Source organism: Thrips palmi, unplaced genomic scaffold, assembly GCF_012932325.1.
Source record: "Thrips palmi isolate BJ-2018 unplaced genomic scaffold, TpBJ-2018v1 HiC_scaffold_16, whole genome shotgun sequence".
Classification (NCBI taxonomy): domain Eukaryota; kingdom Metazoa; phylum Arthropoda; class Insecta; order Thysanoptera; family Thripidae; genus Thrips; species Thrips palmi.
The window spans coordinates 7,123,485-7,148,034 of NW_023144625.1; the positions used below are offsets into that span (position 1 = coordinate 7,123,485).

Sequence of the window (24,550 nt, forward strand, 5' to 3'; positions counted from 1 at the left end):
CCCGTCAGGACTGAAGCCGGTCAGGGAAGCCAGGGCGGCCAGCATGCACGGATTCCGAGAGTCGCTTTCGTCGCTCTGTCTCTCTCGCACTCATAGGCCGCCCCTTGTTGGTGCGAGACAGACAGAGCGACGAGAACGACTCTTCGGCGTTCGGCGTTCGGCGCGCACCCTCTGCCCGCGACGGCGGCCCGTGGCCCCCGGACCCCACAATTAAACTTTTCCGAGTGAGACCCGATTTCACCTTCCTCTAGTCCGACCGACGGCGGGCCGGCGTGGCGGCGCGGCGACTACCGACCCGAGGAAATCGAGTAATCGACCGGCGCTATCGGTCACAAATCTCGGACAACAACGGAACGTGACACCGATTTCGGGCCACGTGTGCGATGCACTGGTAACGCTGCGCCTTGCGTGAAGTGCACGTACTGTGAGACGCCCTTCCTGAAGCGTACAAGAGCTGACGAGCTCTGTTCCTCCCACATCCAAACGCATGGAGGGAATTCCCTGGAAGCGTAGTTGACGCTTCAAGAAGGGCGTAACGTCTTCAAGCGCACCTCTATGCTTGAATGAAGCACAAAACCACGCTATTACCAGTGTGTATGAAGGCCGTGGAAAACGCGCGCCGCGGAGAGCGAACGCAGCGCGGCCCACTGCACTGCAGAAACGAGAAACAGAAACATGGCGACGCAAAAAATGCCTACGGCGCGCACTATGGCTTGAATGTGGGATACGGATGCACTATTGCAGAGCGGAGTCAACTAACTGCAGCAATGCGTGAGAGAAAGAGCGGGAACGATCTTGTATCCCCGAAGCACGAACACGCACACACACACAGAGCAGGCGGGGGCGTGGCTCGGTGTGACCCATAGGGTCCAGCCAGGGTGCACCCAGGCTCGATCCCGCTCGGGGCCCAGGGCGGCCGAGGCGGCCCACAGTGGGCCAGAAGACCGGTGGAGGCGGCCAAAACTCTAAACGCGTTTTGAGCTCCAGAGTCGCTAAATGGGCCTCCAACCGAACGTGTGACCCCACCAATGGATTGCTCTCCGAACGAGGAATCCATTGGTGGGGTCACACGTTCGGTTGGAGTCCTGTTTAGCGACTCTGGAGCTCAAAACGCGTCGAGAGTTTTGGCCGCCTCCACCGGTCTTCTGGCCCACTGTGCGGCCCAGGCGGCCCAAGGGGGAAAGGCAACAGCACTGCGCGGTCAGGAGTAATTTCCTTCACACGCACGCTCAGGAATAGCTGTACCGCCTGCACCGCACCGCCATGGCGCGCCACAGTCGGGGCGGCGTAAGCTCGGCCACAAGCTGGAAGAAAGGGCTCGGGCCACAGTCGGGGCGGCGCAACCTCGGCCAAGAAAACGGAGAGGGCTCCGCCGGGAGTCGAACGCGGGGAGACTGTCAGAGGCAATCACAGTGCGGGCGGGCAAAACTTGAAAAGCCATTGGCAGAAGATGATGAATTAATCGTTCTCCGAGAGGAACCATTCGTCAACTTTGATGGAAATAAAAACAAAAACAAAAGTCATCCCCCGGCGGACACGCTCCTCGACAGCGACATGGCGGACAAAGCGCCAAACTTCCCGGCCACGTTTACTTTGGCGGCCGCCTTGTTTTTCTTGTTTTCCTTGCTTTTCTTTGCCGCGATTGGATTAAACTTTATTGGCCAGGAGTGGATCGGGCATCGGGCAGGGCCAGGCAGGGCTGCAGGGCCGAGTCCGCTAAATTGTTTGCAAAGCCAACACCGGCCTGCCTCCTGTCTGCGGGGCTTCAGGGAGACCACTGCACTGTCAGTACCGCCGACAGTGTGTCGCTCGCGTCTTTTCCGCGGCCGAATATTTCATTTAGGCGTGTCGTCCGGGGAGTCCCTGCAGTGCCTGCGGGCGTTGCCTGTGGGCGGGGCGGCGACCCTGCCTCACAACGAGGGCGCGGCGGGGCGCGCGGTCATACCGGGGCGGGGCGGGGCTGTTTACTCGCGCCCTATCTCAACTTCACACCAAACTTATTTGCATGGATAAGTGTGTACGGCCTCGACTCCAGCCGCCCCGCGCCGCCCCGCGCCGCCATCCCCCTGCGGCAGCACGCGGCCAAAAGCCACCCTCCGCCGTCCACTTTTAATCCCGGCGACGTGATGAACCGCACACGGCCGGCATTGTCCACGCCCTCGCCGACGACCAGGCCGTCGACGGCCGCCTCCGCAGCCGAGTCCACGACTCTGCTTTCCATACAAACGTAACGCGGCGGCGCCGCTCCGCCCGACCTGCCCTCGGCGTCCTCCACGGCCGCAGAGATGCGTCTGCAGACTGCGTCCGAGAGTCGCCCTGTCTCCCTCGCTCCTGTAAGGGACGCCGCATGAGTGCGAGAGAGACAGAGTGACGAAAACGACTCTTGGAATCAGTGTGCAGGTTGGGCGCGGCGCGGTAAGCGCGGTGCACTGTTCGAAACAAGTGTCCTGAAACTCTGAAGCTGAAGCGCCCCGAGGCAGAAGAAACGCGGCATTACCAGTCCGGGCGCTCGGGCCGCCGGAAGGACCTCCACTCCACCAGCAGCTTCTTGGGACGACTGTCGTCATTCCGAAAGCGGCATTAACTGAATTAAATCTCGAGCCGCCGCCAAGCCGCAGCACGGATTCGCGCTGTCTCTCTCGCACCCACAACAACGCCCCACGAGTGCGAGAAGGACAGAGCGACGGAGACGACTCTCGGAATCAGTCTTCTGCAGTGCATCCGTGAGGTCTGGCGGTCTGGCCGTGGAGCCGGCCGGCACCCCGCCGCCCCTGCAGGGCCAGAGTCAGGCAGGCAGGCAGCCAGGCAGCCAGCCCCGCAGCTCGGATTGGATTCTGGATTCCTTGGTGCGGCGCGGACGGCGTGGACGGCGTGGACGCGGCCCTGTGGCGTGGATGCGGTTAGTTGGCCCCATTATGCGGTGGCAAAGCAGCCAAGACCTTCTCCTTCTGCTGCGCTGCCTGCCTGCTGCGAGCCCCGGAGTGGATTTCCAGTTATTGACGGCAAGCAAGACGAACGAGACGGACCGTGGTTTTACTCGCCGACTGTCTGTCTGTCTGTCTGTCCGTCTGTCTGTCTGTCTGTCTGTCTGTCTGTCTGTCTGTCTGTCTGTCTGTCTGTCTGTCTGTCTGTCTGTCTGTCTGTCTGTCTGTCTGTCTGTCTGTCTGTCTGTTTGTGTCCGCTCTCCCAGTACGTCCGTCCAACCATGGAGACACAGGGAAGCCATGCGGCACGCAATCACATTCAGCTTCGACTGAAAACCGAGGTTCAGTCTTGAACCAACCTTTGAAAAATACAGCCCGCGTGGCGACGTGGCGACCAGGAGGACGGGGTGGGGCGGGGTGGGGCGGGGTGGGGCGGGGTGGGGCGGGGTGGGGCGGGGTGGGGCGGGGTGGGGCGGGGCGGGGCGGGGCGTGGCTTTGCCGGCCAGCCGTGTTTGTCAGCATGGGTTGTATTTGGAGCCGATGGGCAGCTTTACGGTGCCGTAGCGCTGCAAACGCCAAAGGGAGCCCAGGGGGCACAAGGGAAGGGGCCTAGAAGGCGCAGGCGCGTTGACGTGTCTCGAAACGCAATGCCTGCCAGCTCGGGCCCACCGGGCCACCGACGGCAGCGCGCAGGGACACACAGCGACGGAGACTTTACTCCAAACCGCCTCAAAGAAACATCCAGGTGAATGTGTGCGGGGTAATGAAGGTGCGCTGGCAAAGGGGAAAGGGAGGGGCGACCTCGGCACGCCCTAGGAACGCCCCGGGAACGCCCCAGCACGCCCACGCCTCGCAGGGCGTGCCGCAGGAGCCGCAGAGGCGCGCACCGGGCGCACCGCAGCGCAGCAGACTCATTCCGAGAGTCGCTCTGTCTCTCTTGCACCTTCACGCGACGCCCCGTGAGTGCGAGGGAGACAGAGCGACGAAAACGACTCTCGGAATGAGTCTGCAGCGCGGCAGTCGCTCGCCATGCTCGTCACGTCCACGTCCGCCAACCCCGCGCACCGCCACACCGCCCACACCGTGCACGCGGCACGCACCGCGCGGGGGCACTTTCTGGCTTTCAGTTAGCCGCGGTCGTCGCCGCCCCTCGCCGCCCCGCAGACTCATTCCGAGAGTCGTTTTCGTCGCTCTGCCTCCCTCACACCTATGCGGGACGCCCCCTGAGTGCGAGAGAGACAGAGCGACGAAAACGACCCTCGGAATCTGTGTGCCGCCCCGCCTCGGCCCCGATGCACGTGTCGGCGGCGCGGTTCAATTAGCTCGCTGCAGGCCGAGCAGCGCTTTCGTCGCTCTGTCTCTCTCGCACTCACGCGGTGTCCCGTGCGGCAGCGACAGGGACAGATCGACGAGGGTCCTGTTCGGATCCAAGCCGCGCTAGTGCTTACCCTCCCCCCGAGCAGGCTTATTGTGGTCCGCGGAGGAGGAGGGGGCTGTTGTCGAGCTATTTTTATACCGCCCCTTGCCACCCGATTCAGCTCATTCCTGTCTTTGTCGCACTCGTGGATTCCGACAGTGTGCGAGAAAGAAAGCGCACCTCCGCACAGTGGGCCAGAAGACCGGTGGAGGTGGCCAGAACTCTAGACGTGTTTTGAGCTCCAGAGTCGCTAAACAGGACTCGAACCGAACGTGTGACCCCATCAATGGATTCCTCGTTCGGAGAGCAATCCATTGGTGGGGTCACACGTTCGATTCGAGCGATTCGAGCGACGCTGGAGCTCAAAACGCGTCTAGAGTTCTGGCCGCCTCCACCGGTCTTCTGGCCCACTGTGCTCCGTGACCCTCACGCGCCCTGTGACCGCGTGCCCGTCCAGGAGAAGCGGGACCACCAGGACCAAATCACTGCCCTCCTGGAATCCCGGAATCCTGGAATCCTGGAATGTGCAGCCCAACAATCACCACCAATTACTGCAGCCTGCAGGGTGCGGCGGGCGGGGCGAAGGCGGGGAAACCTAATTGCTCTTTCCGGACAAGGCAGAGATCGGCGAGTCGAGTCCGGGCGCCTCAGACCGCCTGTGGACGGCCGAGGGTCGCTTTCGTCGCTCTGTCTCGCTCGGTCCTACACGAAACGCTCCATGGGTGCGAGAGGGACAGAGCGACGAAAACGACTCTCGGAATCACTCTGCTGCGGGGCTCAGCGGGCCGAGCCATCAATTGTGGTCCAGCTTCTCAAGTTCAATAGTTCGCGTAGAGGACCTCGTAGAGTCCGTGACGCCCTGGATGGCGCCTGCTTGCTCGCATCGGTCGGACCAACGCTTCCATAAGACTCAAGCGGCACAGCCGCCCGGCACCGTGTTTGCCGTCTAGAGCGTTAGCGCACAGTGGGCCAGAAGACCGGTGGAGGCGGCCAAAACCCTCGACGCGTTTTGAGCTCCAGAGTCACTAAAGAGGGCTCGAACTGAACGTGTGACCCCACTAATGGATTGCTCTCCCAACTAGGAATCCATTGTTGGGGTCACACGTTCGGTTCGAGTCCCATTTGGCGGCCCTGGAGTTCAAAACGCGTGTAGAGTTTTGGCCGCCTCCACCGGTCTTCTGGCCCACTGTGCAGCGTCTTGAGCGTCTAGCGCGTGGCGCCCGGCGAGCAGGCAACCCATCATGCGCGTGGGCTGGCTCGCCGCCGCGCCGGAGAGCGCCTTGGGCCAGGCAGGCCGGCAACCCTTTCTGCAGGGAATTAATCTTAGCGGCCGTTGGCTGGCTGACTTTGGTAGGACTTAAGCTGGTCATACCTTCAAAAAGACAATATGGTCGAGCCTACTTATAGGATATGTTTGTGTTCTGTTCTGACCTTATGGCTCGCTGTGTTCGTCCTGAGTACTGTACACTGTTGAGTTTGGAGAGTGCTCATAACTGTTTTCGTACGTGCATTGCTACTGCTAACAACACTTTACACTTTACGTCTGGCGTTTCATCAACCTTTATTGACCCAGAGGTGCATATTTAATAAAACTCATCATAGATCATAGATCGTTGGCATAGAATGTGCATCTGCAGATGTGAAAACTAAGCTGAGTCTACATTTGTAGAGACGTGTGTACTCAACCAAGCATAGTTTTAAGTAATGCATTTTAGACGCTCTCATTTCTGAAGGTGTACGCAGGTGCCGCTTCTCGTTTTCGACGAGTGCTTCGCGCCCATTAAGGCGTCTGAGACCGATGTGAGCGAGGCCGAGCGAGGGGGCAAACACACCCTGCACCCTTTAAACCGTGTATTACGCGTGATACACTGGAACGTGACACCCATTTTTCGGGTCAAACGTGCCAGATTTTGGCATTTTAAGGCCGTAATACACGTGTAATATCCCCGTACTACGTACAACGTAACGCCGAGTAGTCTGTACACGATTTCTTGAAGTGTTCTCCCTTTCGGATCTGAGCGGCGGTATTCGGCCTGCGGCCCTGCGGAGCATCTGTCTCTCCCGCACCCAGAGCGCCCGGCGCGTAGGTGCGAGAGAGCGAGTAAAGCTCTGTCCTGGTGGAGGCGGCTGGCGCCGCGCCTGCGCACGCCTGTCCACCAACAGCAGCCCTGTCATCGGGGCGGGCAGCATGCGGATAAACCGCTCGTCGCCGCCAACGCCGTCCGCTCCGCTCTGTCGCAGTCCTGGGTGGTGACAGCCGGACAGGGAAGAGCCGGCAGAGTGCATGTATTTCGGGCGCTCTCTGACAGGGCGGAGTCCAGTGGTTCCGCTTAAGGCCTCACACGGGCTGACCCTTTGGTCTCCACCCGCCTGGCGCGTCGAAGGGGTTGCCTAGCGGCCAGGCGCCGCCTCCCAGTGCAGCGCTTGGCAGGGGAGCGGGCGCGAGTCTAGCGCAGAGGGGACACAGTGTACAGGCCCTAGGCCCTAGGCCCTAGCCCTACAGAAAGCATCGAGCCCTAGCCGCGTGCATAACCGACCTGCGCACAGGAGACTGATTCCGAGAGTCGTTTCCGTCGCTCTGTCTCTCTCGCACCCATACGGGACGCCCTATGATAGCGAGAGAGACCAGAGTGACGAAAAACGACTCTCGGAATCAGTCTCCTGATACGCCTGCCGTAATCTAAATTGAGAGGCCTCCTTCTGACGTCACTACACCACCAGTGTCAGCTGGTGTCAGCAAGGGTGTCAGCAAGGGTGTCAGCAGCCGCCCGCCCCCCCCCCCCCCCCGCGTCGCGATCGAGTGGCTGCCGCGCGTCCTCACAATCGTCACGCGGCGTGCAAACGAAAATAAAAATATGGAGGCAAGCGAGGCGAGACTGCCAAAGCAAAGCCACTGTCGCCCGAAAGGCGCGTCCGTTTTCACGAGTCGATTCACCGCCCGCCCCACAGTGGGCCAGAAGACCGGCGGAGGCGGCCAAAATTCTAGACGCGTTTTGAGCTCCAGAGTCGCTAACTGGGACTCAAAACGTGTGACTCCACCAATGGATGGCTCTCCCAACGTGAAATCCATCGGTGGGGTCACACGTTCCGTTCGAGTCCTGTTCAGCGACTCTGGAGCTCAAAACGCGTCTAGAGTTTTGTCCGCCTCCACCGGTCTTCTGGCCCACTGTGCGGCCCCGCCGTGACCGCGGGCAACGGGGCTACAACCTCGCGACAACCACGGGGGCGCAGTGCTACCAACTTGATGATACCCGCGGCCGCCATACGACCCCAGAACGAATGCCCCGCCGACGCCGAGCACGCCGAGCACGCCGAGCACGCCGTCTGCGCGACGAGGGACAAACGTCGCCGCGGCCAGGCGCGGCCGCGTCCAAGGTGTCCATCCGGGCGGCTGTCAGGGGGAAATTAAGTTGGCACCCCTAGCCGACGCGGCGTGTGGCTCTGCGCTGGGCCCTGCAGTGGCGTGGAGGCCGTGCAGGCCGTGCAGTGCTGGGAAGCTCTTTTGTTCGCGGGCCGTTTAGCGACGAGACGGTGACGAAAATGAAAGCAACACCGCCGGGCCGCTCGGTTTATCTCCTCCCTGTTTCCGATCAAGAGGAAGACAGAAAGAGATAAAAACGACAAAAACATTCACGGCAATTTTCCCTTTCGACTTGGACGCGGGCCGGACGAGCGCCACTGCCGCCATTGTGCCACCAGCCTAACAGTGTGCGTGCGAGCCGCGCGCCTCCCGCGTCGGCTGCCAGCAACAAGTGGCACAAGTGGGCCGTAGCACCGCGTAGCACGTCGTACAGTACCGGGTAGGGTACCTCCTCGGCCCGCTGTCCCGCCAGACCGCCAGCCCCACCAGTGCAACAGCAGACTGATTCCGAGAGTCGTTTCCATCGCTGTGCCTTTCTTGCACCAATACGGGACGCCCCATGAGTGCGAGAGGGACAGAGCGACTCTCGGAACGAGTCTGCCTCCGCAGTGCGACGGCGGGGCGCGCGGTGGCCTCGCCCAAGGGCTCGGTGTCGCAGGCGGTCGCCGTGGCGGCCTCGGGGGGCTTGTCTCGTCGGGCCTGGGCTTCGTTTGAGCGCGACCAGGGCCCAGGCAGGGTCGACTCTAGGCCCTACAGTGTAGGGTCCAGGGGTCGTGATGAGCCTCGGCGCGAGCTAGGCGAGCTTCGGGACGGCTGCCAGCAGGTATTGGCTGCACCCCGCGCCGGGCGCCGGCTACGCCCGCCCCGCCACGCCCCGCCCCGCCCCGCCCCGCCCCGCCGGGCGCAGAGACAGATCCGTATTGGACGATTAATCAAACGAGGATGGCGAAACCTTTGCCTCACTGCCCGTGCCCATGGTGCACCCAGTTGTACTTGCTGCTGTTTTCGAGGCCTTCCTCGCACCGCCCTCAACGTGAGTCGCCGAGCCTCCCACGACGGCCAGGACGGAGTTGTGAACGCGGTTCGCAGAGCGCCCCGCGAGGCACTGTGGCCAAGATGACCCGTAAAGGCGGTCAGAATTCCGGACGCGTTTTCAGCTCTAGAGTCCTTGAATACGATTCGAACCGGACGTGAGATCTCATCAATAGATTACTCTCCGAACGAGCAGGAGCAATCGATTGGTGGCGTCACACGTTCGAATCGGACCCTCTTTAGCGACTTTATGGCTCAAAACACGTCTAGAGCTTTGGCCGCCGGCGCCGGTCTTCCGGCCCACTGTGCGTACCTGCCAGACGTTCTTTGAACGCAACGCGCGCTGTCGAGGAAGCGGTGGGCGGCAGTGGGAGGCAGTGGCCGTGAACACGCCGTTGTTAGTGTACTTCCTTTCTATTCTCGCAGTGACGTGTTTACCCTTGCGATTGGCCTGCGCGGCCTGCGAGGGCGTCGATGGCGTCGATGGCGGGGAAGGTGATTCCGAGCGCGTGGGCTGGCCTGGGGCTGGCCTAGGGCTGGCCTAGGGCTGGCCTAGGGCTGGCCTAGGGCTGGCCTAGGGCTGGCCTAGGGCTGGCCTAGGGCTGGCCTAGGGCTGGCCTAGGGCTGGCCTGGGGCTGGCCTAGTGGCCTAGGGCTGGCCTAGGGCTGGCCTAGGGCTGGCCTAGGGCTGGCCTGGGGCTGGCCTAGGGCTGGCCTAGGGCTGGCCTAGGGCTGGCCTAGGGCTGGCCTAGGGCTGGCCTAGGGCTGGCCTAGGGCTGGCCTAGGGCTGGCCTAGGGCTGGCCTAGGGCTGGCCTAGGGCTGGCCTAGGGCTGGCCTAGGGCTGGCCTAGGGCTGGCCTGGGGCTGGCCTAGGGCTGGCCTAGGGCTGGCCTAGGGCTGGCCTAGGGCTGGCCTGGGGCTGGCCTAGGGCTGGCCTAGGGCTGGCCTAGGGCTGGCCTAGGGCTGGCCTGGGGCTGGCCTAGGGCTGGCCTAGGGCTGGCCTAGGGCTGGCCTAGGGCTGGCCTAGGGCTGGCCTAGGGCTGGCCTAGGGCTGGCCTGGGGCTGGCCTAGGGCTGGCCTAGGGCTGGCCTAGGGCTGGCCTAGGGCTGGCCTAGGGCTGGCCCAAGGCTGGCCTAGGGCTAGCCTAGGGCTGGCCTAGGGCTGGCCTAAGGCTGGCATTGGGCTCCTAGGGCTAGCGGCAGCGGAGTCATAGTCAGACTGCGAATAACGGTTTACCCGTGGGGGGAGACTGCAGGGGGTGGGGGGCGGGGGAGGACACGGGGCGGGGGGGAGGACTGGGGCTGCTTGAAGGAGCTTCGAGGAGCGGAGCGGAGGCAGGTAAGTGGCGCAGCCCGCGCGCCAGTCCGACAGTCGTTTGTCTTTGCAACGCCATTATTTTCTCAAGTGGACGAGGCGGGCCGAGCACCTCGCTGGCCGGGGACTTGCTTGGGGAGGCGGAGGGGGAGGGGGGATGGAGGTCCCCGACGAGGGGGTCCGAACTTGGCGGAATCAGCAGGCTGATTCCGAGAGTCGTTTTCGTCGCCTTGTCTCTCTCGCACCCACGCCCGCCCAGTATAGGTGCGAGAGAGACAGAGCGTCGGAAACGACTCTCGGAATCAGTCTGCAGCGGAGCCGGGCCGCCGTCGCTTTGGCAATCACTTCGGTGACGTCAGGCCGCGGTGCCGCCGTTGCCTCCAGGTGCGCGTCGAGGCCTCCGCCTCCAGACGCACCCCGTTTAGCACACAGATCATATTGAGAGGCCGCGCGCCGCTTGCTCGACGACGTCATAATCTGGAACGAGGTCATCAAATTTGACTCTGCGCTCTCCGGCCCGGCCCGGCCCGGCCTCCGCCTCGGCTTGGCCTCCCCCCGAAGGGCGGACTGGAGGGACTGGAGGGACTGAAGTGGCCCTTTCACTGGGAATCTGCGCCGCCCTCAAGACGCCCCTCCCCTTTTCACCCTAGCCGAACTGCCCCGGAGGCAGATCGAAGGACGAACGCCGCGGGCAGCGCGTCCTCGTCGCTCTTCTCCGACACGAGGCCATCGCGGGAGCTGCAGACTGATACTGCGAGTCGTTTCCATCGGTCTGTCTCCCTCGCAGCAATACTGCGGTGTGCCCCATGAGCGCGAGTGAGACAGAGCGACGAAAACGACTCTCGGAATCAGTCTGCTGCTGTAGGCGCAGGCAAAGACAACACGGCGTGATCCGGCCGCGACTGATCACGCTTGCGCATTAGCGCGGCCTTTGCGCCTCGCGCCCTCACCTGCCTCCCCACCCCCACCCCCTTTACGCGGCGACACGTCGCACGCCGCGAGTGCGTGGCCACCCTCCCCTCCCCTCCCCTCCCCCCTCCCCTCCCCCGCGACCGTGTTGGCGCGAATGCGACGTCGCGTCGTTCGCGGAGTAAAAGATCGGCCATTGAGAGCTGCGCAGCGGGAAGGGGAGCGGGGCGGCTGCAGCAGGGCTAAGCAGCGGACCGATTCCGAGAGTCCTCGCGCCCTGTCTCTCTCGCACCCATATGGGACGCCCCGCGAGTGCGTGAGGGACAGAGCGACGGAAAAGACTCTCGGCATCAGTCTGCAGGGTGCTGCGCTGCGCGGGGATGGAGAGGGCCTCGTTGAAGGCGGAGAGGATCGGAGAGGACCGGAGAGCTACGAGGCAAGTGAGGGGGAAAGAACACGAAGCTCATCTGCATTTCTCAGCCCCAGCGCCCTGTCGCCCTGTCGCCCTGTCGCCGCCCCGTAGCTGCCGTCCTGCCGGCTTCACCGGCTCCTCCGCCTAGAGCGTCCTGCCGATAAGGTAACCTTGGCCTCGGCTTCGCAAAGGTAAAATTACCTTATCGGCATGCAGAGCTGGCCTCCCGTTCGAAGAGGTAATTTTACCTTTGTCGGTATGCGGCTGGCCTCCAGTTGAAAAAAGATAAATTTACCTTCTTCGGCAGGGAGCTGGCCCTGTGCTGCTGTACATAAATATGAGACTTATAGAGAGCTTTCGCTTCAGAGGTGAAATTGCACGGTCTTTCTGCGCTTTTAGTTGCAACGTCCTTCGTCCTACTCAGGTTACTTTTTTGCTGTGTGGTGTATTATCCGGGGCAACGACATCGGCGTCGGATAAAAGCAAGATCGGCGTCGGATAAAAGCAAGAAGGCCGCTGGAATGGAACCGCCTGCTTGGCGAAGCTTGCCGAACCGCAGCAGTGTGGCGAGGCGGGGCGGGGCGGGGCGGGGCGGGGGGGCGGCCACCCCCGCCGCGCTTTGTCGCTGCACTGTAACGGAATGACGATTTCGATATGGCGGGGCGGGGTGGGGTGGGGCGCGCCAGCGGGGCTCTCAGAACCGCTTCGACGTGGCCTGAATTTTGAACGGGTGCAACGCGTGCCCTGGCCTGCCACCCCCGCCGCCTGCCAGCCTGCCCCACCGAATATAATACATAGATTGCACTTTGCGATCGCGGCACCGCGGCCGCCCTTGCGGTGTAGGGGCGCGGGGCGAGCGGGGCGTGGGGACCGAGGGGCTCATCCCGGATTGCCGGTCTGAGCGGCAAGCCCTGCAAGAAGGGTGGAGCAGCCGCCCGGCCTGCAGACTGATTCCGAGAGTCGTTTTCGTCGCTCTGTCTCTCTCGCACCCATGCGGCGGCCCGTATAGGTGCGAGAGAGAGAGAGCGACGAAGACGACTCTCGGAATGGGTCCGCTGCCGCCGTGCCGGAGGCCATGCCCGCGGTCGTGAGGGACGACGGCGTGGTGCAGAGCGCCGCGCTAATCCCATCACGGCTGCCAACATCGCCGGCCCGCAATTAATCCTCGCTAGCCACCTTGACCGGGGAGGCGTATCGCCGCTCCGTCTCTGTCGCACTCGTGAAGCGTCTCGGACGTGCGCGAGAGAGGCAGAGCGACTATGTCGGGATCGCTCGGCAGAAAGAACGATCTGAATCATAAGGGACAATGGACCAGTGCCCTGTCTTCTCTCTCTCTCTCTCTCTCTCTCTCTCTCTCTCTCTCTCTCTCTCTCTCTCTCTCTCTCTCTCTCTCTCTCTCTCTCTCTCTCTCTCTCTCTCTCTCTCTCTCTCTCCCTCCCTCTCTCTCTCTCTCTCTCTTGGGTCTTGCTTGCTGTTTTTGTCCGGCAGGTGGGTGCGAACCTGCGCTCCTGGCTGCGGGGCCAGCTGTCGGTGTAAATCCTCGCTTCAAAGGCACCGGCGGGGACCAAGTTCAATTGGTATGTAAATATCGCGGCCCTGCGTCGCGCCTCCGAAATAGCGCGGCGAGCGCGAAGTTGGTCCAGGTGCGTGGCGGCGGGGCGGGGTGGGCCAGACTGATTCCGAGAGTCGTTTTCGTCGCTCTGTCTCTCTCGCTCCTACACGGGACGCCCCATGAGTGCGAGAGAGACAGAGCGACGAAGATGACTCTCGGAATCAGTCTGCAGGGTGAACGGCCGTCGTGCGTGTCGCTCCTGCAGGGTGGCGGTGGCGGAATCGCGCTGCGGTGGCGGCCATGGCGGTGCTGTGGTGGACACCGCCAGCGCCAGAGCTATTTCTGCAGGTTTGGCCCGTGCAGTCAGACGACACTCACACCAACACACTCGCTCACCTACGCACGCGACACCGCGTGGGGCGCCATCAACGACGCTGCAACCAAATAACCTTTCTCTCTCCTCTCTTTCTCTCTCTCCTCTCTCTCTCTCTCCTCTCTCTCCTCTCTCCCCTCTCTCTCTCCTTCTCTCTTCTCTCCTCCCCTTTTCCCCTTTTTGAACACCCACGCACTCCCTCTCCAGCCCCCGCGCGTTGCGCCTCGAAGTGCACGAGTGTGTTTAGCTGCGCGTGTTTACACCCGAGAGGAAAATACGGCGTGTTGGCGCGGCCGAGCTCGCAATGGGATGCAGGTTCGCCCTGTGCGTGTGTGTGACTGTGTGGGTGGGTGTGTGAACATGAGCCAAAAGCACCCCGCCTGAGCCGGCTTCTCACTCACCGGTGGAACTTGCTTGGAAAGCGGAAAACATCCTCTCGGCGAAACGACTCCAGCTCCGATTACTGGCGAGGCGTCTTGCTTTAAGAGAAGCAGACAGGCTTTCGGCCTGCACTGTAAAAAATTCCGTACTTTTGTACGGAAATGGTACAGAAAAATCTAGTACGGAGGTACGGAGAAAAGTACGGAACGTTCCGTACTTGCTCCATATGAACCCATGCAAATGGGTACGGAAAAAAAGTACGGAACGTTCCGTAATTGGCAAGTACGGACGTTCCAGGCAAATTATTGACGACACATGTTCCGTACTTTTCCCGTACTTTTTTCTTACAGTGTGCGCGTGGATTCGGAAGCAACATCATTTGGCAGCGAGCGAGGGGAGCGGGCAAATAAATACTTGGTTTTGAGCGGCGCTGCCGGGGCTGCCCGCGGAAAGTGGCAACTCTCTCGGCCGCGCCGTAAGTCAGTGGCGTCAGTATTGTCCTCACAGGCTGCCACATTCTGGGCCGCGGAGAGAAAATACAGCCCACCAGTCTGAATCGCCTTTACGCACCTCCGCCCGTCCTTCCCGGTGCGAGATGGGCATCACAAATCCTCGAGACGAAAAATGAAAAAAAAAGAAGCAAAAAGAACATGCGTGTGGAAGAGTCGTTGGTAAATCAAACAACACAGAATAAAAGGCACGTCTACTTTTATTAATATGCGCCAAAAATACTTAATTACGTATTTTCAAATAAATTACAACAATAAATTGGACTCGACTAAATGGTACTTCGTACCATGCCGCTCTTTGTACACAGATTCCATTGTGCTGAGCTTGATAACAGTTTCACAATTAAATAACTAAACAAATAGGAACCACTTACTTCATACAAAGATAATAATGTGCAGACAGGAACGCAGATGCATGCATGTCGCGTGAGCGTCTGGTGATCTGTACCGACAATGGTACAAACATTCCTAAAAATAAGCTGGCCGGGTTACATCTAGACACACGTTGTAGCGAGCACAGCCACCCGAAGGTGATCCGATTCAATTTACAATCACCAACAAAAAATCACAAAAGAAGCCTCGACAGAATGGCAATCACTAGAGAAGAATATCACAGGCAGATCGCGCGTTCTCGCGACATTATTTTTAGAAGAATAAAATTAAACAAATATACACGTATTCCATGGTAATAGTGGGGGAACTCTACTTCTTACAACATCTGCTCGGGGAGGGTTGTAAACACACCTAAGTTAGCGGAGACTTGGCGGCAAACCTCGCGATGCTTTTACAAGTAAGACAAATCGACAAGACCAATGCCGACGCCTTCTTTTGTTAAACATGGAAGGAATGTTACTTATGTGAGACATTTACTTCGATAACACCCAAGGATAAATGGAATAAAGACATCTAGGATTACAAAAGCGACATCACCTCGCCATCTACGTGATATTTTTTTTGTTCTTTCGTTGCAGCAGCCATAATTATTTTCGCATAGAAAAACAAAACAGCGACCAACGCGGAGAGATAGCAGGAAATTAGTATTCCAAGCCTTCGGCGGGGAAAATTCTCGCGCCTTCCACCCACCCATACACACACACACACACACACTCACACACTCACACACTCACACACACACACTCACACATGCACTCACACACACTTCGGCCTCGGCCCCACAGAGACACGCCGCCATTTACGCCGCTCTGTTTACAAGGGGGCTGACGTCATAGCCTTCGGGCGATGGGAGACAAAGCGCACTCTGATTGAGGGCGGCCCTTCCCGCCTTGACCCCGAACCTCGAACCCCGAACCCCGAACCGCCGAACCGCCGAACCCCGAACCGCCGAACCGAAGCGAGGCTTCCAAGGAGGAATTAGGAACACTCGCGCCTTGATCCAAGCCAAACATTCTTTCGGCAGCGTGCGTGCGGCCGTGCGTGTGGGATTGGTTTCACTCGGCGCGCCATCCTTAGGCCGTCCTTTAGGGACAACGAAAGAAGGCCAGAAATAAGGGAGGAGCGTTTCATCATGATTAATAGACGCGCCGCAAAAGAAATGTTGTCTCGGCCATCTGGGACTTCCCTCTGCACACACACACACACACGTACACACACACACACACACACACACACCTACACACACACACAGGCACGCTTGTGGGTCACAGTTGCCGCGCACCTAAACGCGAATGTAATAACACTGCCTCCCCCGGGAGTTGTTTTGCCGCCTGTCACTCCCGAGCCAATTAGATTCCCCGAGACCGCACGCCGCGAGAGGGCCTCGGTGGCGAGGGCCGCGAGCAGGGCCACCGCCAGGGCGCGAGGCTGGGCCTACACTGTCGGCAATTCATAATTTATTTTCGCGGCGACGGTAATTAAATTTCCAGCTCGACACGGAACGGCCAGAACGGGCCGGCCGGGCGCAAAATGAACTGGCCTCTGAGGCAAATGGATGTCACAATAAAACGGTTATCGCCAAGTGCAAACAGCCGAGGGGAAAGGGGGAGGGGGATTTCATTTCAGGGCGCGCCTTGCCTTGTCCCGCAGACCACTTCGCGCGGGAAAATTTGTATCAACAGTAACGCTTGTAAAAAGGAAAGTAAGCACAAGTGGACTGCGGGCTGCGGGGTTGTTCCTTTTTTGACCGACATTTTTTGTGTGCAGAGCTTTACTTTTGCCCACACGCTTGATACATTATGAAGTATTTTGGGCACACGTGAGGTACAAACTTCTTTGTTTTAGGAGGAATCAGTTCTTAAATTACGAAGTACACTCTTTAGCTTATGTATGCTCAAAACACTTTGTAACGACAAACTCTTTTCTTTGTTGAAGGCCTGAAATAGTTTGTAAGGTTTTGAGCGACGCTCTGCTGTGCCTCAAAATTATCGGTATCTCTGGCTGGGGAAAAGCAAACTGCAACATACAAAAAATAGCAAAACTTCCGAGAACTTTGGCTATTTTGCTGCTATTATACGCATTCTGATACGGATAGAGAGTGACTCGACTAGCAGGTGATTGCATTCCCCTCGGTTTTGAAAGCGCATCTGCTCCACACGCCGTGGTGCGAACACACACACACGCACACATACGCTCACATACGCTCGAATACGCGCGTGTGCACACACACACATATTCACACACACTCTCACACTCATACACATACAAAACACACTGAATCCAGCGAGGCGCTACCCTGCCTCATCTCCGAGCTGGTGCGGCCTCAAGGCGGGCCTTGTGCGGGGCGTGGGGCGTCGCCGGGCGTCGCGGGTCGCGCCGCTGGTCGCGGGCCCTGCCCAGCCGAGGTCCTGGCACCGTCGGCGTCTTGGATGGCGGCTTGGATGGCCGCTTGGATGGCGACCAAGCCGATTGGCGCCGCGCTCGCCGCGGGGGGCGCCTTGCTCGCCTTGCTTGCCTTGCCCGTTGTCGCACGGTGCGCGCCGAGGTCCGCGACGTACTCGGCGCGGCGCGTGGTCGGCGGCCCCGCGGCCCCGCGCTGGACACTTGTTGCGCCGCCCACCCCGCGCACCGCACGCCGCCGCCAACAACAACAGTCCGAAGGTGGAAGGTGGCCGCGGCCACGGCGACGACGGCGTCCCCAGGGACAAGCCGGTCCGTCCGCCCTCGCGGGCCGGGCCGGTATAGAAGGCAGACCTAAGCCCCCGGCGGGGGCCAGGCCGGCCAGGGTCACTTGGGCGACATCATGGTGACGAACTCCTCGAAGCTGATGAGGCCGTCGCCGTCCCTGTCCGCCTCGGCGATCATCTCGTCCACCTCGGAGTGCGTGAGCTTCTCGCCCAGGTTGGTCATGGCGATGCGCAGCTCGGTGGCCGTGATGTAGCCGTTGCCGTCCTTGTCGAAGACGCGGAACGCCTCGCGGATGTCCTCCTCCGTGTCGCCGCTGCCCATCTTCTTGGCCATCATGGCCAGGAACTCGCTGAAGTCGATGGTTCCGGACCCGTCCACGTCCACCTCGTTGATCATGTCCTGCAGCTCCGACTCGGTGGGGTTCTGGCCCAGGGACCGCATCACGTAGCCCAGCTCCTTGTTGGTGATGGAGCCGGAGTGGTCCTTGTCGAACAGGTTGAAGGCCTCGCGCAGCTCGGCCGTCTGCTCCTTGGACAGCGCCTCCGCCATCACGCTCGCGCCGTCACGCTGTCACGCACTGGCTGTCACGCTCTCGCTGTCACGCGCACGCTCTCACGCACGCGACGGGGCGACTGGCGCGCCGCGCACCATGTCGAACTGGCGTCACTGGTGAGCGGCCGGCCACTGCAACGCGAAGACGCCGCCAAGCTAGCGCAGCCCGCGCAGCCCGCGCCCGCGGAGCTAGCGCCAGACCGGGCGGACCAGCCACCGCGCCGCGGGGCCCAGCGTCCCCCCACACCGACCGCCCCGCCCGCCGCGCCGTGGACCCCGTGGGGCCCGCCAACCCCCCCACCCCGCACCCCGGGCCTGCGAAAATAAACCCACGTTTTGCAAATGTCACAGCGCCACTTTATTTACTACATGAGCCTGCTGCCTGCCTGCCCGCACGCCTGCCAGGGCTGCCAGCTCGTCTGGCCGGCACGGCCCGCCTCACTGGCCACTCGCTTGTCGCGCGCGCTTTCTCTCCCCCCCCCCCCCCCCCCCCCGCGGGGCCACATACCCCGCGCGGCTAGCGTGTCGGCCCTCCACCTGGCTCACCTGCATTAAGTATTTTCATTTGCGTGGCGCACATGCCGCCGCGCGCGGCGCACCTTCGTCGACTCGGGAATGGATTCTTATTTTTAGTAGGCATTCGGCCTGCACTGATTGGAAGGGGCGATTCGGAGAGAGTGAATAACGAAAGCGGAATGGCACCGCTGCAATCCCCAGGCAAGCAGAGGGTGCTGAATCATATTAATCCTGAATATTCTGAAAAATGAAAAAGGCGATAAAAATGTAAAATTTAATGAAAACCATAAGTCTAACTTCTGTAACAAATGTGAGCCACCCTGCAGAACTTTTCCGACTCCAGCCGCTAACGAGTCACTGCAGATGGGACTCTGTCGCGTTGACGCTCTTCGCGGCGAGACCGCGACGACTCCCGGCGCGCCCGTCCAGCTCGGGATAGGCCGACCCGCCGCGCCGCGCTGTCCCCGCACTGCCTACCTCGCAGGCGCCTCGCTCCGGCCGGCCGTCGCACAGTGGGCCGGAAGACCGGTGGAGGCGGCCAAAACTCTAGACGCGTTTTGAGCTCTAAGGTCGCTAAATGGGACTCGAACCGAACGTGTGACCCCACCAATGGATTCCTCGTTCGGAGAGCAATCCATTGGTGGGGTCACACGTTCGGTTCGAGTTCCATTTAGCGACTCTGGAGCTCAAAACGCGTCTAGGGTTTTGGCCGCCTCCACCGGTCTTCTGGCCCACTGTGTGCCGCTTTTGTGGACATTGGCGCGGCCTGGAGACTCATTCCGAGAGGCGTTTTCGTCCCTCTGTCTCTCTCGCACCAATGAGGGGACGCCCTGTCAGTGCGAGAGAGACAGAGAGAGGAAAAACGCCGCTGGGAATTGGTCTGCGTCCCTGCCGGGCCCTGCGGGACGGGCCTGAATCGGCAGAGGCAGACGGCCGTTCCTGGTCTAGCCCATCATGTTCGTGTTGTCGTTGGCCGTGAGCGGCGCGGTCGGCGCGGCGTTGCGGCGGCGTTCCGAAGCGGCAGCTCGGGCCGAGGCTCGGGCCTCAGGCTGCTTCCGAACAATGCCGTCGTCCGTCTCTCTCGCACTCACGGGGCGTCGCGTTCGGTTGCGAGAGAGGGAGAGAGACGCCGTTCGGGAGCAGCCCTCTGTTGGCACCTTATCACTGGCCGCCCTGCTGCCCTCGCCAGCGTTTCGTCACGGTGACGCGAATATGACGTCGCTTTCGTCGCTCTGTCTCTCTCGCACCTACACGGGACGCCCCATGAGTGCGAGAGAGACAGAGCGGCGAAAAGGACTCTCGGAACCAGTCTCGTCGCGGGGCCTGCGGGTACAGTGCGGGGCAAATCAAACTAGCCTCGCCACACTTCCCGCCCTTGCAACGCTGCAACGCGGCGTCCTGCCGGGCGATTCAGAAGAGAGTCGTTTCGTCGCTCTGTCTCTGTCGCACTCGTGGAGCTCTGAGTGCGGGTGCGAGAGAGACAGAGCTACAAACCGCACTTCTGCATGGCCCGGCTGGTTCCCCACCGTGTTGTGGCTAGACGGGACCGCCCCGTCCCGCCGCCCTGGCCGCTCTGGCAGTGCTGCCTGCACCTTGCCCTGGGCGGGGTGGGGTGCTGCTGTAGACCGATTCTGTCTCTCTCGCACCTCTCGGCGACGCCCGTGAGTGCGAGAGCGACGAAAACGACGCTCGGAATCAGTGTGCTGGCGACGCTCGAAAATCGCCGGGGATAACGAGGAGGAAAAACCGTAGCGATCCTCCTTTGAGGAACGAGCCGAAAATAAATGGGCCGCCGGTCGCGATAGAACAACAGCGGCGGGCAAGGCGGGCAAGGCGGGGCAGGGCGGCGAAGAGAAAGAAGGAGAAGCAGGAAGCGGCGCGGCGCCGCACAGTGGGCCAGACGACCGGTGGAGGCGGCCAAAACTCTAGACGCGTTTTGAGCTCCAGAATCGCTGAATGGGACTCGAACCGAACGTGTGACCCCACCAATGGATTCCTCGTTCGAAGAGCAATCCATTGGTGGGGTCACACGTTCGGTTCGAGTCCTGTTTAGCGACTCTGGAGCTCAAAACGCATCTAGGGTTTTGGCCGCCTCCACTGGTCTTCTGGCCCACTGTGCGCCGCACGGGCTAATTTCGCACTTGGCAAACACGGCGCGGCAATTTCTCATCGTAATGTCAGATTGGTTACAGAGGCCGCGTCGCGCCGCGTCGCGTCGCACCCTCCGGACGGCAACTCGAAGCCGCCCCAGGCAGTGTCTCTCTTTCTCTCTCTCACTCTCCGCCGACGGCGGCGTCGAGGGAGACGGAGACGGCGGTCGAGCCGCGCGGGGTCGGCGAGGGCTTTGACCTGAGTCGAGACGAGATTAAATATCGGGGATCAATTTTTTATTTTTATATTTTTTTTTACAGACGCGGAACAAAGTCAGAATAAAGCCGGGGTGCAATCAGCGAGTTTGTCTGCATCTTGCTCCGCCCCCCCCTTTTTCCTCCGTCTCTGGCACGCGATTTCGTTGCTTCATTGTATTTTCGCCGCTTTTTCCTCGGTTTTAGTGGCCGCGGTCCATTTGTCGTCTACGATCCGAGAGCCTTCCCACGTGACGTCACTGGGCATGGCCGAGTTGCTCTATGTTGGTACCCCTGGCTGCCTCGCGGTGTCTGCAGACTCATTCCGAGAGTCGCTCTCGTCGCTCTGTCTCTCACGCACTCCCACGGCGTGTCGCACAGGTGCGAGAGGGACAGAGCGACGAGGACGACTCTCGGAATGAGTCGACTGGCGTTGCTGCGAAGCCTGACGGGACCGGGCGAGAGGACGGCCAGGCAGCAGCGGGGGTCTCCTCCCTCCCTCCCTCCGCGTCGCCAACAACACCTTGAGCAAGAAGCAGCAGTCGCTTTGAATTATCTCCCCCTGGTTTCGCGCGTGCCAAGTAGGGTCTAATTTGCGTGCTGAGGCTGAGGCGTCGGCGCGACCCGGTGCGCTGCAGTCACAAACCGGGCCATTTTTCCCCAAAGGGCTTCGGTTTATTTGATTAAAATCCCTGTGGTTCCCCTTGCCGCTCTCTTTGGCGTGCCTGGCCCCGGACCGCGGCCCTTATGGAAGGCGGGACCGGCCCGGCGGCCAAGCCACCTATTCTTAGCCCTCCATTGTGTGCTGCAGCCGTGGCGAAGGCGGCGAAGGTGTCGTTTCAGGAACTGCTAGTTCCCGGCGGTGCGGCGGAGTGGCGTGGAGTGCCCGCGGGTATAAATGTCCGCCGTAACAGAGGCGTAACAGCCGCGCTCGTTCTAATGCTGATGGAACATCCCCAAGAAGACGGAACTAAGCGGGCCTGTAACGGCGCGCGCCATCGCGGCGTGCTTGACGGCGTGCTCCACGGCCAGCTTGACGGCGTCCCATCACGAGACGCCGTCAAACGGGCCGTTTTTATCGCCCATCACGCCGCAATCGGGAGCGCCAATAAAGAGTCGCAGGGAGCCTGTTGGTCGACACGCACTCCTCGGCCGCCGCCAGCTGGACCGGCTGGAGCAGGCGTCCCGCGCACAGTGGGCCAGAAGACCGGTGGAGGCGGCCAAAACTCGAGACGCGTTTTGAGCTCCAGAGTCGCGAAATGGGACTCGCGCCGAACGTATGACCCCACCAATGGATTGCTCTCCGAACTTGGAATCCATTGGTGGGGTCACACGTTCGGTTCGAGTTCTGTTTAGCGACTCTGAAGCTCAAAACGCGTCCGGGATCTTGACCGCCTCCGCCGGTCTTCTGGCCCACTGTGCGACGGGGTCCCTCACCTCGAGGCGCGGCCCAGGTTGATACCGCTCCTCCGTGACGCATAGAGGTGCTAAATTTAAGAGGAGCAGCCCGGCCGCGCCGCTCGGTGTCACCCGCCGCGCGTAGAGCGCCGGGCGGCTCGGCTCGGCGCCGCGCGCGTCGCGTCGCGTCGATGCCCCTCGGCCCAGGGACTCTGGCCGGCGTCCCGCGGCGTCCCGGGACTGCACGGCACTGCAGAGGGCGCGGGCGGCGCCGACGGCCGCCTCACCGGCGATACCCCGCGCCGCCGGGGAAGTCCAAGGGGCGGCGGGGCGACGGCGACATGCCTCAATAATTCCAGAGTTGTAAGCCTTGCGATCAATCGCCGCTACTCCAAGCTGGGAAGCTTGGAATCTGGTATTGGGCTTCGGCGGGGAACTCAAGCACAAGCCGCCGTGTCACAGACCCGATTACGTCCATCCCAGCCGCTGCCTGGACCACTTCAGTTTACTTTTGCAGCTTTTCCGACAGGGTGGAAGCCACTGTCAGTTGCGGCCACAGCAAATCAAAGCGGCAAGCGGAGAGATTCCAAGAGTGGTTTTCGTCGCCCTGTCTCTCTCACACCCATACGGGAAGCCCCATGAATGCGATAGAGACAGAGTGACGAAAACGACTCTCGGAATCAGTCTGCTGGGCCACAGGCAGCCGCAGGCCGACTCGGACGAGCGGCGGAGCGGCGAGGCTGCCGAAACACAAACAGACGTCAGGCAGGGCGTCAGGGCCGCGTCGGCGCGGTCGGTGCGGTGCCGCAAAGGGGCTCAGGCAGAGCACTGCGGAGCACCTGGCCGACGTCTGGAAATAAATTTAGCCGCAACTTAACCGCGCTGGAGGGACACTGGCCTCCGCGGCCCCGCGCGGTGCGGTGCGGTGCGGGGAGGCTCGATATGCCTGAAAGTGTCAAATCGGCTTATCGTATCGAGCGCCGGTTCAAAGTCGACTTGGAGGTGGCGGAGGCGAAGCGGGGCGGGGCAGGGCGGGGCGGGGCGGGGCGGGGCAGGGCGGGGCGGGGCGGGGCGGGGCGGGGCGGGGCGGGGCTGGCAGTGGCCACCAGGAAGCGCCCCCCTTGCCCTGCCCTGCTGACGGACCGGCCCTGCCGAGCGATCGCGACGGGTCGCTTTTCGTCGCCCTGTCTCTCTCGCGCCCCCAAGGCGCCCTACGGGCCGCCTCGTAAGTGGGACGGAGACAGAGCGACGAGGCGACTCTACGGCATGAGCCCGCCGGCCCAGCTGGCCGCGCTGGCCGCGCTGGACGATCGAAGAAACGGCGCAGCGCGCACGAAGTGGCACGAAGCCTCGAAGGTTTAACCAGGCGATGCGTCTAGTCCGTGTCCGTGCGGACGTGCGGACCGGGCCCGTGTCAACGGCGGCCGGGCCGGCCGGGTCACGGTGTCGTCGCGACCCTCCGTCTGGAGTCACTCTTTGGAGTGACACTGTCACACAGAGACATGGGAGGAGAGTCGGCTCAGTGAAATATGGATTAGGGTTGTTCCAATCCCGAGGACCGCAAACTATTTATTTTGCATTTATTTTATATTTCATGTCAATGAATTATCCAATAGAATAGTAGTCCTGTTTCCTTTGTTGTGGTCTCTTCTATGGGATCCTTCCGGGCGTCCTCCACGGTGTCCTCCACGGCGTCCCCCACGGCGTCCTCCACGGCGTCCTCCACGGCGTCCTCCACGGCGTCCTCCACGGCGTCCTCCACGGTGTCCTCCACGGCGTCCTCCACGGCGTCCTCCACGGCGTCCTCCACGGCGTCCTCCACGGCGTCCTCCCCGACGCACCGCGCCACGGCGCCACTCGCACGATGAATGGCTGGGCGTCGTGTTCGAGTCAATCGATCATCGACATGGGAGTCGCGTGGCCCGGGCCGCCCCGGCACGCCCCGCCGCCGCCGCCACGCCCTGCCCCGCCCCGCCCCGCCACAGCGACCACCGGCGCACGAAAAACTTGAAAAGATTTGAACGGGTGGATCGGCTCGCGAGATTTGAACGCACGGTCGTTTGGCTTGGCGGCGGGCTGCAATCGCCGCGTCGCTCGGCAGGGAGGAGGGGGACGGGGAGGGCGGCGCTGACATTAGAGGGCCTCTGGCCGCGCTGCCGCGCTATTCGCCGGCGGAAGGCACGTGCTGGCGAATGCCTGGCGAATGCTTGGCGAATGCCGGTGTGAATGTGAATGGACAGTCGCTGCATCCGCGGCGTGCGCCCAGACCGCCTAGTGTGATCGGGCCTTCAGCCCCCGCCCCGCCGCGCCGCCGTCTGGCCGGCCTGGCCCGCCGCACAGTTTCATCAGGCCTCGGCACGGCCCGGCTCAACCCCACCCAATCAATGTCAAAGCCAATATCCGGCGCATCTGCCTTTGGGCTGCATGAGCACCCTGAGCGGCGGAGCGGCCCTCCTTCTCCTTCTCCTTTCAGGT

The 24,550-nt window shown here is 61.5% G+C and overlaps 1 protein-coding gene across 1 annotated transcript; it reads right to left on the bottom strand.

Annotated features, from left to right (window-relative positions):
* Positions 1-17,208: 17,208 nt before the first annotated feature.
* Positions 17,209-17,830, bottom strand: LOC117643115 (calmodulin-A-like). The gene has a single exon (XM_034381797.1). The coding sequence runs from the start codon at positions 17,811-17,813 to the stop codon at positions 17,364-17,366; it is 450 nt and encodes a 149-aa protein (XP_034237688.1). The 5' UTR covers positions 17,814-17,830; the 3' UTR covers positions 17,209-17,363.
* Between the last annotated feature and the right edge of the window lie 6,720 nt (positions 17,831-24,550).